This window comes from Morus notabilis, unplaced genomic scaffold, assembly GCF_000414095.1.
Source record: "Morus notabilis unplaced genomic scaffold, ASM41409v2 Scaffold879, whole genome shotgun sequence".
Lineage (NCBI taxonomy): Eukaryota > Viridiplantae > Streptophyta > Magnoliopsida > Rosales > Moraceae > Morus > Morus notabilis.
The window spans coordinates 202,038-220,020 of NW_010366660.1; the positions used below are offsets into that span (position 1 = coordinate 202,038).

At 33.8% G+C, this 17,983-nt stretch overlaps 3 protein-coding genes across 3 annotated transcripts in view; 1 reads left to right on the plus strand and 2 right to left on the minus strand.

The window, feature by feature from the left end:
* Positions 1 to 2,037, plus strand: part of LOC21395100 (reticulocalbin-2) — a 7,388-nt gene extending 5,351 nt beyond the window's left edge. Inside the window, exons 3-7 of the mRNA XM_010110937.2 lie at positions 413 to 513; positions 609 to 674; positions 774 to 929; positions 1,435 to 1,531; positions 1,912 to 2,037. Coding sequence (XP_010109239.2) covers positions 413 to 513; positions 609 to 674; positions 774 to 929; positions 1,435 to 1,531; positions 1,912 to 2,037 — 546 coding nt within the window. The remainder of the gene's footprint in view (positions 1 to 412; positions 514 to 608; positions 675 to 773; positions 930 to 1,434; positions 1,532 to 1,911) is intronic.
* An 8,389-nt stretch (positions 2,038 to 10,426) lies between these two features.
* On the minus strand, positions 10,427 to 13,245 carry LOC21395102 (rust resistance kinase Lr10). Its single transcript, XM_010110939.2, has 3 exons — positions 12,528 to 13,245; positions 11,906 to 11,935; positions 10,427 to 11,693 (listed from the first exon to the last, which is right to left on the minus strand). Exons 1-3 carry the CDS (start codon positions 13,237 to 13,239, stop codon positions 10,567 to 10,569), a joined length of 1,869 nt encoding a protein of 622 aa, XP_010109241.1. The 5' UTR covers positions 13,240 to 13,245; the 3' UTR covers positions 10,427 to 10,566.
* A 1,092-nt stretch (positions 13,246 to 14,337) lies between these two features.
* Positions 14,338 to 17,508, minus strand: LOC21395103 (protein phosphatase 2C 57). Its single transcript, XM_010110940.2, has 11 exons — positions 17,038 to 17,508; positions 16,359 to 16,487; positions 16,104 to 16,206; positions 15,915 to 16,025; positions 15,624 to 15,703; positions 15,449 to 15,502; positions 15,171 to 15,287; positions 15,039 to 15,093; positions 14,887 to 14,919; positions 14,746 to 14,792; positions 14,338 to 14,639 (listed from the first exon to the last, which is right to left on the minus strand). The coding sequence occupies exons 1-11, from the start codon at positions 17,355 to 17,357 to the stop codon at positions 14,519 to 14,521; spliced, it is 1,170 nt and encodes a 389-aa protein (XP_010109242.1). The 5' UTR covers positions 17,358 to 17,508; the 3' UTR covers positions 14,338 to 14,518.
* Positions 17,509 to 17,983: the final 475 nt, after the last annotated feature.

Genomic DNA, 17,983 nt, shown 5'->3' on the forward strand with positions numbered 1-17,983 from the left:
GTATATATATATATATATATATATATTTTTTTTTTTTTTTCCCTTCTTCAAAGGAATGTGGAACGACTCACGCCGCCACTTTACAATAGTACCCACACCTCCACTTTATAGTAGTGTCCGCTTTAAGCTTAAAAGCGCACCTTTTTTTTTTTTTTTTGGTATTTACGTTAAAAGATGTCATACCACTAGATTCTACTAACAAGAAATGTTTCTCAAAATGATATTCAGAAATATTTTAGTCATCTTCAAATTGAAAATGATTGGGGTAAAGTCTAAGAGCAAAAACTATTGAAATTTAGGCCCAAAACGAATAACACTATATACTAAGTAATTAAGGTGTAGTGATACGAGGTTTTAAAGACAAAACTAACGATGCTTTGAAATATTGTATTTTCTTTGTTGCCAAACGGAGAAAAATGGCATGGGCCATGGAGAAGCTGGATGGTGGAAACAGCAGTTTGTTAACGCCGACGACAAACGAAACGGTTCCCTCTCCTTTGATGAGTTCAAAGAGTAAGTTCTTCTCTGTCATTCCATTATTTATTCACTTTTTTTTTTTCCCTTAATGGTGGAGTTTAAACAATACAAGCCTTGTTTGTTCTTTGCAGTTTTTTGCACCCAGAAGACAGTGACAACGAAGAAATCAAGAAATGGCTACTGACAGAAAAACTAGAGTAATTTTTCCTTTTCCCATTTAATCTAACCACATTAAGGCTTTACTTATACATCCTTTTGATCTGAGCTTTACCCTTTTCATCTTAATATATATGTAGGCGAATGGACTATGACAAAGATGGGAAACTGAGTTTTGTAGAGTTTTGCGACCATACTTATGATATTTACAAGAACTATGTTGAGTATGAAACTGCCGGGCGTCGTGTGCCAAAACCTGAAGAGAAGTTTTCAGAGCTTGATTTGGACAAGGACAGGTATGATGGTTTCGTTTGCTTCGCGGGTTTAAACTTATATGTAGATTTTTTATAATTTGAACTGGCTTTAGTTGTAAGGTCTAAATAAAAAATAAAATTTGAACTAACGTTGGTTACATTATTAAAACTAAGGGTTATTACGAAATGGAATGTGAATGAAAACACTGATTTGGATTGCTTTTTAGGTTCAAACTCATGAAAACCCTCCAAACAAATGGGCACTATATATAATTGCTTGGCCCCACAAGATTTTTTCTTTTCGCAAATTGTGTAAGACATATCTAGTGAATGTTTGGTTCATGGATTCAGAATTATTTTTTATTTACGTGTGTTTTTTGTGTGAAAAAATACTGTAGTAGTGAACCACGAATCATAATTCGAATCATGATACGAATATACCAACCAAACACAAACCTAATTTGTCCTAACAAGATACGAATTAGAAGAAATAAACCCATGTGTGGATTATTTTCTCATTTTGATGATTCCATAACGTACTTGACAGATTCTTGACAGTGGAGGAACTGATTCCCATACTCGGTTACCTTCACCCTGGAGAACTGTCGTATGCCAAATATTATGCCAGTTATTTGATTCATGAGGTTAGTGACATTGAAAAATGTCCTTATATAACGCTTTTGTAAGCTATGGCAAAAATAACACCTTTTGCCACAACTAGATTATCAGATTTTCATCCAATTCCGTTAAATTTTTTATCTTTGTTTTTTTAAATAATTATAATATGATATGACGGTTTAAAAACATTCCATACTAGTAAGTATATATTTATATTTTAATTATGAAATACTTAAATTTTAAATAGCTTTTTAAATGAAATATATTTATATTGTAATTATGGAAGACTTAAATTCTAAATAGCTTTTTAAATGAGTTGGTTTTTGGTTTTTGGTTTTTTTTTTTTTTTTTTTTTTTTTTTTTTTTTTTTTTTGGGCTTTTTATAAAAGAAGTGGGAATCTTTCAGGCTGATGATAACAAGGATGGGAATTTAACACTTGAAGAGATGCTCAACCACGAGTATATTTTCTATAGCACAGTCTATGATGATAGCCATGAGGATTCTGAGGATGATTTGCATGACGAATTATGAAACGTACTTTCTGTAATGTTTAATTATATGTACCAATAGAAGGAAGATTTTAGATTTTTTTTTTTTTGTTTCTATCACTTGACATTTAGTTGTAGTTTGTAGAAACTTTAATGCCAATTAATAACAGCGTTATTTTATGTTCAATTCCTTTTTATTTTATCTTCCCTTGTTTGAGTTACTTTTATTTTATGTTCAAATATTCATTCCTTTCGCTTTCAAGTTAATTATCGTTTTAATTTTTTTTTTTTCATTTTTCCTTGTTTAATGTTTGCTAAGAGTAATCAAGAAATATTTCCAAGTGGATTACTAGAAATAAAATAATTTCAGAGTATAATATTTTAAAAAACCTGAAAGTGTACGGTATAAAAATATAAGTATCCCAAATAAAAATACATCTTTTCCCTGGTGAAACGACATAAAATCTAAAAAACAGTTGTAACTTAAAAAACGACAACAAAGCCTATACCAACTGGAAAACAACATTAGTGGAAAAACGACATTAAGTGGACAGAAGACCACTGATCGAATCCAGAATGAACACGAAACGACATTAATTGGATAAGCGAGTGCACCTAAAAAACGATGACAAACTCGATAAATAACAGTAAATGAAAAACGACAAAGAAATGAAGCTGGAAGACGATAATAATCTATAAAGGACGACAGGCGAACAGACAACAAAATACAAATGAACACAAAAACGACATTAACTTGACAAAAGACTGCCACTGGAAAAGGGCAACAAACTCGATAAACAACATAACTGTAAAAATTTAGTCTAAAAAATATTTAACCGTAAAAACAACACGAATTTTAAAATAGTAAAAATCTAAACAATTGTATTAACTGACATCTAATGGAAAAATAATATAATATACAAACAACAGCAACTAAGAAACAAGGATAATCTAAATAAACGAAATTCATCCGAGAACGCCACAAAGGATGTAATGAGAATAAGTGATAAACGGAGATAATTTTAAACGACAATAATATGTTAAACGACTCAGACAGAAGACTGCATTGATAAAAAAACGACATCAAGATGTTAAACGACAACATAATAAAAAAAAATCAACTTCAAAACCAAATATAGTACAAAGGAAACGACATCAACATTTTTGTATTTGTCCGACAAATTTGACGATCCTCATGAAATTTAAGCGACATTAACATTTTAATTTTCTGATACATCCGGGTTCCATAAAATCGATGATTTTTTGGACTTGTATAGTTGACCCCGTTTCTTGTTGTTATTACTCTATCTGATTAATTAATGAGTGTTAGTAAATTTGATCAGCGGCTACAAGAAATAATAAGAATGTGTCAACTTGGCTTTTTCTGCTTAAATTAAAAGATTATGAGAAAAATTCAATACCACTCTAGAAGTTTCAACGATATCCATAATTGATATAGGATAATATAATGTGGGTGTGTATTATATAAAAGCAAATATATCTGTAAAATGTAGTACTATTTCAATTGCAATTAATCAAACCGCTCGTCCATATTTGGACGGAGTTGGAGAGATCAGATATGGTAAGGGGTTTTTACTTTTTTGAGGAAGTTCAAGAAGGTGCCATAATGAGGTTTTGTGATATGACCCCCCCACCATCTCATATCTAAAGGAACAAGTGGTGTTTGACTATTCCCATATCATGCACATAATTTTTTCTGGCACAACCCACAACAATATGCAAATGCATTGAATATGATGGAGATAAATGAGAGACTTATATATATATATATATATCGATTATAGGAAAAGAAAGGAAAAAAGAACTACACTAGGTATGCAATATGAATAGCAAGTACCACTTCAAGCAAGATCATGCAGTGACTGAATTGCTGTTTAGAGCACTTTGGATCTCATAAAGGCCATGGAAGAACCACAAATTTTTTTTTGATTGACTTGGAATTTTGAGCAACGTATTTAGACCAAATGGTGTCAACGTTATAAAATATGTGTGGGGTGAAATAAGCCCTCATAATCCTATCTAAAAAGAAGATTAGTGAAGGCGCGCGTTCGGAGAGCAGGAAAATGGGAGAAATATGCTAGAATGATTATCCGACAAAGTGAAATTGACAAAATGACCTTTTTCATTTTTTATGAAAAATGATCACCTGATTTTTTCATAAAAAAAAAAATAATAAATGAACGTTCTGTAGTCATTTGCAAATAAAAATTTTTGAAAAATTATTTTACTAATAAAACTTTTCTAGTGAGTTATTTTTACAAAGGCCTCGGAAAATGGTGATGTTCCACTTAATGAGGACACATCAAATCAGCAAATCCGATCACTTTGACTGAAAGCAAATATATTTAAAATGATAAACCAAATATGTATTGACTGGGAAATGAGGAATCCTATTAAGATCAATATAGAAGATTAATAAATTGATCTTGACTCACCGGCGCGACCAAGCCCCTTATATAAATAAGCGGTAAATTAAGAATTTATGTACGCTTTTATGATTTGAGAAATCTTGGTACCAATTGGTTAAATGTTGACTTGATAGTTGGAGATTTTTGTACGCTCGTATCTAAGCCTCGTTCATTTCACCGATTCGAGTTTTACTACAGTAAAAAAACTCTCAGAAACAGCCACATCTAACTTGTTTGCTATAGTAAAAAGCTCTCATATAAAGTCACGTCTCAACTCGAGTTAAAAATTCGAATCAGCGAACTAAACGGGCCCTAAAAATCCCATCAAACAAGTACTAGTTTTTGGAGCAGAAATCCTCACCAACAATATCCATATCAATTGGTTAGGAAAAAAGAGACAAATACCCTTTTAAAATAATATTCTTTTGTTGTTTGATCAAGAAACATTGATCCAATAATTTTTAATCAAATAACTATATTATTCAAAAGTATATTAATTAAGAATAAGACGTAAAAATCTAAATCTACAAACAATTTCTCGATTCGTCAGGGTTTATGTACAATAGGGGCACAACAATGGAAATCCTGTTTTTCAATAGTGGCTTTAGTTATTCTTTCAAAGATTGGTCTAGAGTTGGACCCTTTGTGGTTGAAAAATTCGTGAGTACTAAACAAAACCTCGTGACATTCAGCATAAGACATGACATACGTCAAATTGGTCTTTGTTATGTGTTTTAGTGGGGAGCTTGTATGTCGGTAAGGGGCTACTGAATCTGTGGCAAACCCCGACAACCTAGAACCGTTGCCAAAAACGGATTTAGATCCTAATTTAATGCCCAATTAGAGCCCTCTAATCATAGTCTCTTAGAAGATTATTAGGTTTAACTTTTTGGTCTTTGATCTAAGATTAAAAATTGAGCTAGTGATGAGGGATTCCAAGTGTTGAGTTGTCTCCCTCTTGTTAGTGCTCCCACTAATGGCTCTCCCAACATTCAATCCCTCTTCTCTTCTAATGGTATTTTTTAATATACATATATATACATATATATATATATATAATAAGATATGATCTAATAGTATATTTTATTATATATATATATATATATACATATATATATATATAATAAGATATGATTTAGGTACTGTAGCCCACTCTTTGTGTTTGTCTCCATCCATTGACTTTAGAAGGTGATGAAAGCCGAAATGTGAGGACCAAAAGCACAATTGTCACTAAAGTGGCGTTTGGTACCACGGAAAATAAAATCTAGGAGAAGCCGCTTTTGACAATTTTTCTCTCGATCCGATTAATAGGGTCAAAGAACATGTCAATGATTATTGGTAGGAAAAGAGGAGATAATTAAGCGCCCTAAATCTCCACCGTTAGTAACCACTAGCCAGACAAGGAAAAAGTGACACATTATTATGCAACTCGACACTAGTACTTGAGGTCAAAAACGGAGGGGAAAAAGAAAAAAAATAAAAAGAGAGAGAGAGAGAAAGAAGAAATAGACGCACTTGTACTATATAGTTAGATGCAAAATATGTTTTTCTTTGTTATATTGTAATTAATTCGTAAGATCAATTTCATTTGTTGTATTGAATCATGGGATCATCTCATTTTGTCCATTAAACTTCATGCTATGCATAAAATATGAAAGATTATGGTGACGTTTGAAAATTTGGAGGTCAAAATCAGCCACTTTGTCAGCAGTTACTTATCCTTTTTTTTATTTTAAAAAAAAGACATCACAATTGAGGCTCATATGATTAAAGAAGAGAAAAAAAAGTATTACAACCACCACAAAAATCAAATTCTAAAGAATCAAGACAATGAGACCATCATCCTATTACAATTTGGAGACGTTTGGTTCATGGATTAGAATTATAATATTAGAACCATTTTCGATTTACGTGTATTTTTTGTGAGAGAAAATATTGTAGCGAACCATGAACCATGATTCGAATCGGGACACGAATCCCCCAACTAAACAACCCCTTAATGATTTTGAGATTAGCAAGCTTATCAATACAATTATTAGCTTCGTAAAACACATAAGAAAAACAAAAATCTATCCTCTTGGACAAAGAAAGAACCATGATCATTGCGTAATCTCCAAGGCACCTCAAATATTTCGAACTCAAAAGAGAAATAATCAAGGAAGAATCATTCACAAGCCAATTTATGCCAACCATTCCCATACGTAATAAAAATGACATTAATTACAGCCCACATTTCAGCTTCAAAAGCAAAACCTTCTCCAAGAAAAACACTTAAACAACCACAAACAAAATTATCCTATAGTTAGAAACCAATCTATAAAATTTGAACATTTGTATACTCCTTTAATTTTAATCATTTAATGCAAGTAAACAAAGGGCACCAAAAAGGTAATTTACAAGCCGATATTGGCTTTTAAATTAAAAAAAAGGGACACTAATTGATTGTTTTGATCAATTAATTAACATATTATAGGAAGGTTTGGATCCCCTAAAGGTGCGTGTTTGGTGCAGACAAGAGAAAAGCACATTGACTTATGAAAAATAAAAAAAAGGTGAAAACCAAGCTGAAAATATTGGATCTAGAGTCTAAAGCCATGCAATATGTCCTCATGCACACAATTATCTTTGTATTTTTGAAATGTTGCAACACACACACACACACACACACACATATATATATATATATATTATATATAATGTTGAAGTTGACTAATGAGCTTTTGTGGGCTAAAGGGGGTAAAGCATTTTCCATTCATCATTTTGTTGCAATTGGTGGGTGCACCATGACAATAGCTCTCTTAATGCTACCAATTTCTACCACTCATCTGTACCCATAAAAGCCAACCCAATAGCCAGTCTCTCCCCACCCCAACCCATATTCCAGCTTTGCTAAAAGCCTTTTTGTTCATGAGCTAGCTAATTACAACTTTGCAGGACCATATATTGCAAGCAACTATAAGAAAAATTAGCCATTAATTAAAAAAAATGGCTCTTAGGATCAAGACCCTTGTAATTCTTGCTTCATTTCTACTCCTCACTATTCCCTTACTTAATTCAGGTGATTATATATCATCAACCTAGCTATAGATATAATTTGTATGATCAAGACAAAATTTTCATTTCTGCATATATATATATATATATATATATGTGTGTGTGTGTGTGTACATGTGTACATATTCAAGGTAGCTTAGCTAGGAAGTTATTTATCCTTTTGCAGGTATCGTTGAAGGCTTCAACAAGGCAAATAACCCCATCCACTCACTTCATCAAGAGGTATAGTACTATATATACAGTCTAAAGTTTTGTAAGCAATATGTATATGTGATAGAAATGAAAAGAAAAACATATATTTACACCAAGATGCAACAACAATGCTCCTCATATATAAGTTAACACACACAGATATATGTATATATGTTTGAATATATGAAAATTTTTAGACAGATGCTTACAATTTTCAGCATGCGAAGGATGGAAAGCGCATGATCAACTGGAGAAAGCTTTTGATGCCTGATGCATTTCTGGATTATGATGATGCTGAGCCCAACCCCAGGCACGACCCAAGTAGAAGGAAAAGACCAAACCCTTAACGAAACACTATGCATGCCTTCAGGGATGAACCGTATATATATATATATATATATATATATATATATATATAATATACTATATTGATTACTTAACTATTAAGTTTGAAGAAAATAATTATTATGAGTTTTTCTTGGAATATTTAATTCTTCAATTCTTACAAGAATATACGTTCATACATACATATTTATTATATTGATTTGTGTGGGTATGATTGAATTAGAATAAACAAAATGAGAGAGAAAGAAAGACATTTTTACTTTAAGAATATTGTTGAATGCGTGTTTGGTCAGCAATATGTCGTTTGCGCTTGTTCTTAGCTTAGTGAGTTGTTAATTGGTAAATTTTTTATTAAGATAACCCCAAAACTCATGCTGATCAGTACTACTTTTGCAGTACAAGATGCTTACGATTAATTGCAAGTGAGAAAGAGAACGTACAAGATTTTTGCTTAAATATGATATTCTTTTTCCTTTTTTTTTTTTTTTTGCCTTTTCTGCATGGCTTTCCACGTGCTAAATATTGCCAACACATGAGACTCGCAGACTGATTTGAACAAAATCTGTGCCGTGATAATTATGTGGGCCAAATATGCATTAATATATATATATATATATAAGCCAATATATCGATAGGACATCACTGCGACATTTTTATTCCCTCCACCCTTAAAGACTGATATATTATTGTCTTTCTTTGTAGAGCTCAAGAGCTGCCGAGTCAAGTTCCACTAGTACTCTTTTATATTTGATCCAAAAGTTCCAACTTATTTTAGAGCCCCCTAGGGTACAACCACTCAAATTTAATTATTATGCAAAGTTAGTTGATAGCTCAAATTTAATTGCTGTGCAAAGTTGATAGTTATATATTTATGTTTATATATATATATATGCGCGCATATATATAGAAAAACTGAATTGCTTGTCTCGACCTTTATTTTAGGTGCATTAAAAAAAAAAAAAAAAAAAAAAAAAAAAAAAAAAAGAAGCCGGTACACAAACTTAATTCACGGTTGTGAATTTATCATATATTATTTATTTAATGGATCTTTCTTTCGGAAGCCTTGCATATATACCATGGAAAGCTTCAAATTGTTGTTACATATGCCCTTAAATCTGCTATAAAAATTGGGGTGTTCAGTTTTCATTTTCAAATAACGTGTAGAAAAAACAAGGAACTTGTAAAAGATTCCCGAAAAAAGAAAAGAAAAGAAAGGATTCGTGGAAGAGAAATGCGTGTATCCTGGGGATATATCAGTAAATTTTTCACTGAAAACAGTACTATGTTAAATGGAGTTGTAGTATAAACTTTGAACAAAATGTGCAATATCAGTCAAAAGCTCTCATAAGTTTTTCTGCACCCATATCCTTATTTTGACAACTGATTTAATTGCTTAAATAATTTTGGTATTTACCATTTATTATCAGGTTAAATTCTTATATTTAGATAATATATGGATAAAAATAATAATATTATGGTACAACACGAGATAGAATATTGGTGTAAATAAAGGACTCAAAACAACAACAAACGACTTCCTCCTAAATAACAAACGACGTCAATAAAGAAACAAGACAAAACATAAAACGAAACGAAACCGGGTGTTTGGAAAACGATATCATCTTGACAACCCCCCCAAAAAAAAAAAAAAGGAGAGAGAGTGTCCACTCGAGAAACGACACCAAATATGAAAAAGACAACGTAAAAAATGACAATAAACTAAATAACGACAACATCAATAAAAAAACCAACGTCAATGTAGAATTGACACAAAAAAGGAAAACAAGAGCAGCACAAAATACGATACCACTACAAAATCAAATTAAAAAATAAAAACGACGTCAACTCTAGAAACGACACAAAGAGTCAAGTACAGACACCATACATCACACAAATACATTTAATAAAAACCACAATAACATGAAAACAACATCAACTAGAATACGAGAACACCAAAAAAGGGCATAAACTAGAAACGATTGTAAGTTGTAACCACATAACCGGTGCGACATCAAAAGGACAATAAAAACGATAAGTTTAAATGGCATTAACAACAAAAATTTTAAAAAGAAAAAGAAAAAGAAAGAAAAGGACGTCAACAACTGCATAAAGATAGAAAAACGACAATAACTGCAAAAGCAGCAGCAGTTAAAATCAACAATGAGAAAACAAAAAGAAAGAAAGAAAAAAAAAAAAAAAAACTATACATAAAACCACACCAAGAAGATAAAGGACAAAAAGTATGAAATGCAATCTAAGAACAGCGTCTGCTGAAAAACGACGATGAACAGAACAAATAGACAAACAGCAAAAAGAGAAGAAAGTGTTGAATATCAAGTAATTTACATTAACATAAGTTTGGAATTTTCTTACATTTATTCCTAAGTTGTCACAATTGTTTAGAACCGCTTGTTTACAAAAGCTGGACGCAAGAATAAATGACGTTACTTGGTCTTAAATAAAGTTTAAATAGCAATAAAAGATCAAGCAGTAATTACAAATTATGTCTTAATCAGTTACAATATCTCCCCATTTGCCATTGAAACCAAACTTTATCTTGGTAGAGTCGTCGAGTCGTTTGATGGTATTGATGATTGCGTCGGAGCATGCTCTACCAATACCGGTTTCTCTTGTGGAGATAGGGAAGGCTTTGGGGGCATTTGTAGGCATTCAACATCTCCTTCAAGCATTTTTATAACTTTGTTCATTGATGGACGATCAATTGGCTTCAACTGTATACACCATAATGCTACAATAATCATCTTCCTTAATGTTTTTGAATCCTCTTCAACTATATTTTCCATCTCTACCACGTTTTTTCCTTCACTAAATTGGTCATACACCCACGAAGGAAAGTAAATTTGGCTCGAACGCTCGGCAACCGCATTCAAATTCTTCCTTCTACTCGCCATTTCCATCAACAACATTCCGAAACTATAGACGTCGGCTTTGTAGGAGACTCCTCCGATGTTCTTGTAGAATAACTCCGGAGCTATGTATCCTAAGGTTCCTCTTGCTGCGGTCAGAGAGACAATATTATCGCGCAACGGGCATGATCTCGCTAGCCCAAAATCGGAAACTTTCGGAACGAAATTCTCGTCTAGAAGAATGTTGTGAGGCTTGATATCGAAATGCAGAATTTGCATCTCACATCCTCGGTGAAGATATTCGATCCCACGAGCCACTCCTAGCGAAATCTCAAGCTTCTTCTTGCAGCTCAAAGAGTTAGTTCCATCACTGGAAAATATGTGTTTATCAAGGGACCCCTTAGGCATGAAGTCATAAACAAGAGCGCGCTTCGATCCCTCGGCGCAAAACCCAATAAGTTGCACAACATTCACGTGGTGAATCCTTCCTATGGTAGCAACTTCATTTATGAAATCTTCGCCGAACTTAGCTTTGGAACCACCCAACATTTTGACTGCTATTAAGCCACCGCTACGAAGTTTTCCTTTATATACAGAGCCATAGCCTCCTTCACCCAATTTGTCTGCAAAGCCTTTAGTCATCTTTCTGACCTCAGAGTATGAGTATCTTACTGGCATGAGATTGTTACAACTTCGTAGAAATTCTTCGATACATCCATCCATTGATAAATGATGCTTTCTCCGTTTGTAAATCAACAAAATAATCGTCATTATTAGACTCCCGTACAAGGCCTTTGATAACCACACCCCTCCTGTGCCAGAATTCCCAACAGAAACATGAGTGAAAGTGTAGCCTGGTTAAGCCACTAGTAGTTTCCCAATATATATATATATATATATATATATATGTGTGTGTGTGTGTGTGTATGTATGTATGTATGAATGTATGTATGTATGTATTGTGTGTTGCGCCTTATACAACTCTCCCTTACGTGAAAACTTAGGAGAAGTTAGAAGATCTTACCAATTGCTAGTAATACTGAGTAGCTCTGCTCTGTAAGAATCCCAAAACAGAAAAACAAAGAAAAAGATTAGCAGAGAGCTGATTAATAAGATAAGTTTCAGAGTATATAAGGTCTCTCAGAAAATATCACATCTAACTCTTTTACTATAGTTAAAAGCTCTCAGAAAATGTCACATCTCAATTCAAATTAAAAACTTGAATTCGTGAAGTAAACGAGGCCTAAGATACTAACAATAATACAGTGTCACATATTCTTCTTATATCAGCAAATTATTCATCCTCTGGTATCTTATCCTAGTATAAAACTTTAAAGGAATATATTGAAGTGAACCGTGCTTGTTAAACTTCTCTCTAATTTTTTGGTCATAGCAAAATTCTGCTGCAGTTAAAAGCAGAAAGAAAAGCGGAAAGTGGACGTATGTATCTCTTATATTAAAGGTGAACCACTATAAATTTTGTACGCGCTTGTTTACTTTATTCTTTAGCAATTCGGTAATAAAGAGCTAGGACTTTTAATTCCAAATAAATACGTATAGCGAGAGAGAACAACATTAATAAAAACTGCTAAAAAGATCATGGGAAGGCATATTAATTAAAAATTTGAGTTTTGCATTAAACTTACCGAGTTCTTCATATTCTATAAGCGTTCTCCCCCATGAAAGCTCAATCCCGTAAGCGAGCCCGTCTTGGATGTCTGCAAACGAAGGTTTGCCGTAACTCCTTTCGAGGCTCGACACCATAAACATTAGCTCTACAGTGCAGGAGTCAACCAGATCAGACACGCTTCCATTGACCACAACATAAGAATGCCTTTTGGATTGTGTCAAAGCACCAGTATTAGCACAAGAACCAGCACTGCGCTCTACGTATAGAGTAGACACAACTGGATTTTCGCAACTCAGGAAAATGACAGACGTTTTTAGTTGGCTGAGCTCGTATGGATCGCCATAACTGAAGTTGTAGTCGGAGAGAGAACAGCGAGGGAGAGAGGAGCAGTTGTTCTTCTGAACGTTGGGATCCGCAATTCGGATGGTTTCGTTGTCGTAGTTGATTGCTTCGACATGGTATTTTTCAGCGTAAAGTTGTAGTTTTGTGATGTTGTTCTCGCAGGAGAGGCTATACCTTTCGTCGCCGCAGTTCTTGGGACGGGTTTTTGAATGAGTTTTAAGCCAGAAAGGGTATCTTATTCCATGGAGTTTACCACAGGAAGAAGGAGAACAATCGTTGTCCTCCGGTTTGGGGTGTAGCCTAGAACGGAACTTATTGTCCTGTTCGTTGCAAGTGGAGTTCGTCAAGAGGTAGAGAAAAAGAAGGATCAAGTATGCAAGAGACATTTTTTGTTTTTCCCTTTCTTTTGCTGGTTGGTTCGGGAATAGACACATAAATATGGGCAGAGAGCCAAAGACTGAAAGAAAAAAAAAAAAAAAAAAAAAAAAAAAAAAAAAAGGGGGAAAAAAAACTTACAAGTAAAAAAATATGGACAAGTAATTAGGATTTGTCTTCGGGTTCTTTCTGAAAAACTGGTCTTATCTAGAAGTGATTAATGGGTGTGACATATGATATTTATTTAATGTTACGATGATTTTTAAAATGTGCACTATTATTGGTCTATGATAGAAAAGGTTATCAATAATACAGTCCTTAAAATTAATATTATATTAGAATTAATGTCATGTTATACTACTTCGTTCAATTGGAAATGATCGAAAATGCTCCAGTTTCCGCGCAATGACCACAACCTCAACTGCCAAAACCAAAGAGAATCTCTGGTCAAGATTATCCTATTTGGGTGTCGGTTAACTTATTCTCAATTTCTAAATTGACTAGTAATGTTCATCTCATCGGTCGTCCTCAAAATTTAATGCGCGTTTGACGAGTGACTTCTGAGCTCCTAATGTATGGTTTTCATGTGATGCCTTAAATGAGAATTAGGGAACTCTTTTTCCTTCCGTGAATTTGAAGCTGCTATAAAACTTCTGTTAGTTTCGATACGTCTTTTCAACGAACTTGTATAAATGAGCAGTTTTTTTTTTTTTTTTTTTTTTTTTTTTTTTTTTTTTTGGGGGAAAAATTTTAGTGGGTAGAAATGAGAAAAAGGGAATTATCCAGTGATTTTGTGGAATAAATAAGGGAGGATGTAGTAATAACAGATTTATGAAACTCAAAAGCTTTTGATGGAAAACAAAAAATCGACAGCAAAAAAAAAGCTTTCGATGTAGAAAGTGGTGAAACCTCTCTTGGTACGGGATGCCGTTTACCAAAGAGATCCGATTTCTTCGTTGTTGTACATGACATAGATGACGGGCATTTTTTTGTCTTCAAAAAGATATGTATTGTAATATATTTGTTTTTCTTAAATAAAAAATTTTTGGTATCTTTCATTCTTTTGACAGAAAGGGATAATATGAATGTTTAGAAGAGAAAAATACCGATAAAAAAGTGCAAAATTCACTTTTCCAAATATTACCCCAAGTCGCCAAAACCAAAAGGCACGTAAAAAAAAAGGTACGAGACATGTACAATTACGTTATACTGATACCAAGTATTAACATCTACATTTTATTTTGTTTACTATGCTGATTCCTGTACAATGTCAGGTGTGCATCAAACTTATCATGAGAGCAGAGATGTCATCCAAATTCCAATCGACACGATGCCGATAGTAGCAAAAGCTTGCCCCAATTCGAAGATGATGTTCTGTTCTTGAACCGGCAAGCTTTGCCAATCCGTTCTCCTACACAAGATTTCAAGAAAAAGTCATTCAGAAGCAGTGAAACAAACATGGCTAACAAAGTGGGAAAAGAGCAGTTTAAGGAAAGCATGTACAAAAAGCCGCATACCCGAAATCGGCAATGACAATGCTGACATTATCTTGTGTGCGTCGATCCTTTATTTACGAAGTTTAGATCATTAGTATGACAAAACGTATTGATTAAACTAATCTGTAAAGTGTAAAAGAGAAGTGACATGATCTTTTTTACCAGAGCAGCTTGAGCAAGTGCTGCAGAAGCGATCTGAAAGTAAAACAAGATGGAGGTTTCGTTTTAGTTGTAACTGAAAGCTAAATTAAATAATAAAACTCAGAATCTCAGTTTAGTATATGTGTAAAAGCTATTATGCTGCCAAACAATACCTGAACATCTCCATGTTGTCGAAGTTGGTTCCTAACGAATTCGACTGCGTCTGAGCTGAAACGAAGCAAAATTGATTAGGTGAGAATCACTGTAAAAGTATTAAAAAAAAAAAAAGAATCAAGAGATGTCACCTGTCCATATAATCCCATAAGCCATCAGATGCTAATAGCACAAACTCCGCGCCTTTCCCGAGTGGCACTTGAAAAACATCTGGAGATGCAGTAACCAAATCTCCACTGAACTGTACACTGCCATAACATAAAATGGTTAAACCAAAAGGATCTGAAATCTCTTGATGTTTTAAAGAAAGTGTGCATTGATATGGTTCCCTAGAGATTGAACTGCATTATATATTTGAAGCTTACGATCAGAGTAGCAAGATATTTAAGAAACATCTTAGGCGACATACCGAGAAGCAAATTTTTCAGACCATCTCCCTCCTTCAACTCCTTTCATCACCATCCTAAATGTACAAAATCATAAGACCATACATGCTGGTGAGAAATATGCTAAATTCTGCATTAAAAACTAAAAACAATTCCTTTTTTGCTGGAAAAATGGCAAGAAAAACCTAAAGAACTAACTCGTTTTTCTTTGTTTTAAACCGCTGGTCGCCAAAAGCACGAGATACAGCAATGTCTCCACAAATTCTTCCATTTACAATCTGTGGACACCATGTTAAAAAGTCACAACCAGCTTTCGGTATAGAAATAGAACTTCAAAGAAGGCAAAAGGATTTCAACAGGAATCTTCAAAAACGAGAAGAAAATTGACGGTCTTAACAGCTATAAAAGGACTCCAAGTACAATGTGACTGAAGTGCTGTTATTGAAATAAAGAAAAATGCATATGAAAAATGAGAACAGAACAACACACCCATCCACCTGCTTCTCTGATCCTTCTAATTTCTTGAAGAGAGACCTTGTTGCTTCCATACGGTCGATGAGGATTGGTCAACACTTCTACTTTACCGGAACGAGATAGAACCTGTTGTTTCCGACGAACATGTTCACATAAGATTCTTAAACATTTTTGTTTTTACATCAAATTGCATTGGATACATACCGCACATGAATCCCCAATGTGAGAAATGAACAACGTTTTGTTTCCGACAAACAAAAGAGTAGCGGTTGCACCGGATTCATCCTCCTCTCCGTTCAATTCAAGCCTAATTCGGAAAATGAAAAGCACCATCTAATCCTTCAATGCAATGATATAGAATAGTACACCTATCATATTGAGACTACACAAAGTAGTGTTGCTTTCATATCATCGCATTTGTTTTTTTTTTTTTTTTCTATAAAATGTTCGTTTTCTTACCAATCCAACAACTTTTTATCGGCCTTCTGAAAAGCCTCTTCAATTGCCTCTCTAATCTTGTTGAAACGTTTTTCTCTCAGTAGAATCCCACCTTGTAAAGCTGCACAACACTCCTTGTAGAGCTCGTCCCTATAAAAATGCAATCAAACCCAATAGATACAAACAAAACACCATTTTTTTCATCAGTCTCTCTATGCTGGCTTTTAACCAATCACATACTAACATACCAACTCTGGACCAGTGGCGGAGCCACAATTACTTGAACGGGGCACTTTTATTTTTTATTTTTTAAATTTTCTATACAAAATTTATCTATAATTTTAACTGTCCCCATATTTTTTTTTTTTAAATTTTCTATACAAAATTTATCTATAATTTTAACTGTCCCCATTTAATGAAAAAAGTTATAATTATACCCCCACTAAGTATGTCCCTCTTCAACAAAAATTATATTACATATTTGTCAAGGTTTTCATATCTGGCCCGGGAAAATTTCCTGTCTGTGGCCCACTTGATATTTAGTCTTCTTACTAAATAGTCTGATTATTGATGGATTTGAATTGACAATAAAAACAAGCAGAGAACAAATCAATCAAAGTCATCAACAGAAAATATGATCTTCACAATATGGAATTGAATCAAATCCAACAATACCAAATACTACAATTATCCTAACTACCTGAGAAACTTGACAGAGGAGAAGCCCCCATGGCCATCAAAAACAGCAGCAAAGGAGAAGCCATCAAGGCCATCAGACCGGACGACGACGTCGTCTTCCATCTCCTCCCGGGGGCCCTGCAAGCTCGTTGAACCCCACCGGATACCGGCAACGTCTGTCAAGGAAGAAGACTGCGCATCGATGGCTATGGCGGAGCAATTAGTACTCCGGCCTCTTGCTTTTACTGTACCAAGAAGGCCTTTGTTGTTGTTGTTGTTGGTGTGGCAGGTGATGTATTTGGTCAAGAGAAACCTCTGCAACTGTTGGCTTAACAAAGCCATTATTATGATTTGTTTTAGCAGCACAAGTGTAATTGTAGCTTCCTGAGTTTGAGGAAAGCGGAGTTGTGAAGGAGTTCTGTTAAGAATCACACAAAGGAATCAAAAACAATGGTGGTGGAGTTGGTTCTTGATTTTGTGGAGGATAAGAAGGTGAAGCTCTGCCTCTAACTGATTTAACGGATGAGATGCTTGCAGTTTACTATTGGATCTCTAACTTTTGCACGATTGTGCTCTTGCCACGTGGCTGACCCCACTGTTTGGTGGGACCAGAAGATGTAGATAGTTATTTTCGTTTTTTTTATTTAGAAAAAAAAAACCTGATCTTTAATTTATTTTGCTTTTTTCTGTACAATGCATGCCTACATTTCACCTACGACCCATCGTTTTCCCCTATAAATGCCAATCCCCAAAGCAGGAAAAAAGTAAAATTAAATTAAATTAAAAAGAGAGAGGGAGATTTTTTTTTTAATTTTTTTTTAAAAAAGATTTTGGTTGCTAGTAAGAGTGGTAGTACCTTAGTACACACTTTTCTGCTAGTACACTTTGCTTTGTAGTTTCTATCATGTAGTTTAGAAAAATGAGATTTATTATTACTTATAATCACACAAATAGACATATTTGGGTGG

Bases quoted from the DNA above. Each gene is read 5' to 3' on its own strand.
- LOC21395102 (XM_010110939.2), bottom strand. From the start codon at position 13,239: ATGTCTCTTGCATACTTGATCCTTCTTTTTCTCTACCTCTTGACGAAC. The intron at 11,936-12,527 runs GTAAGTTTAATG...GGATTCTTACAG, and splicing joins TATAGAATATGAAGAACTCG to AGCAGAGCTACTCAGTATTA. The intron at 11,694-11,905 runs GTAAGATCTTCT...ATTCTGGCACAG, and splicing joins CTCAGTATTACTAGCAATTG to GAGGGGTGTGGTTATCAAAG.
- LOC21395103 (XM_010110940.2), bottom strand. From the start codon at position 17,357: ATGGCTTTGTTAAGCCAACAGTTGCAGAGGTTTCTCTTGACCAAATAC. The intron at 16,207-16,358 runs GTAAGAAAACGA...TTTCCGAATTAG, and splicing joins GATAAAAAGTTGTTGGATTG to GCTTGAATTGAACGGAGAGG. The intron at 14,640-14,745 runs GTATGCGGCTTT...AATCTTGTGTAG, and splicing joins ATTGTCATTGCCGATTTCGG to GAGAACGGATTGGCAAAGCT.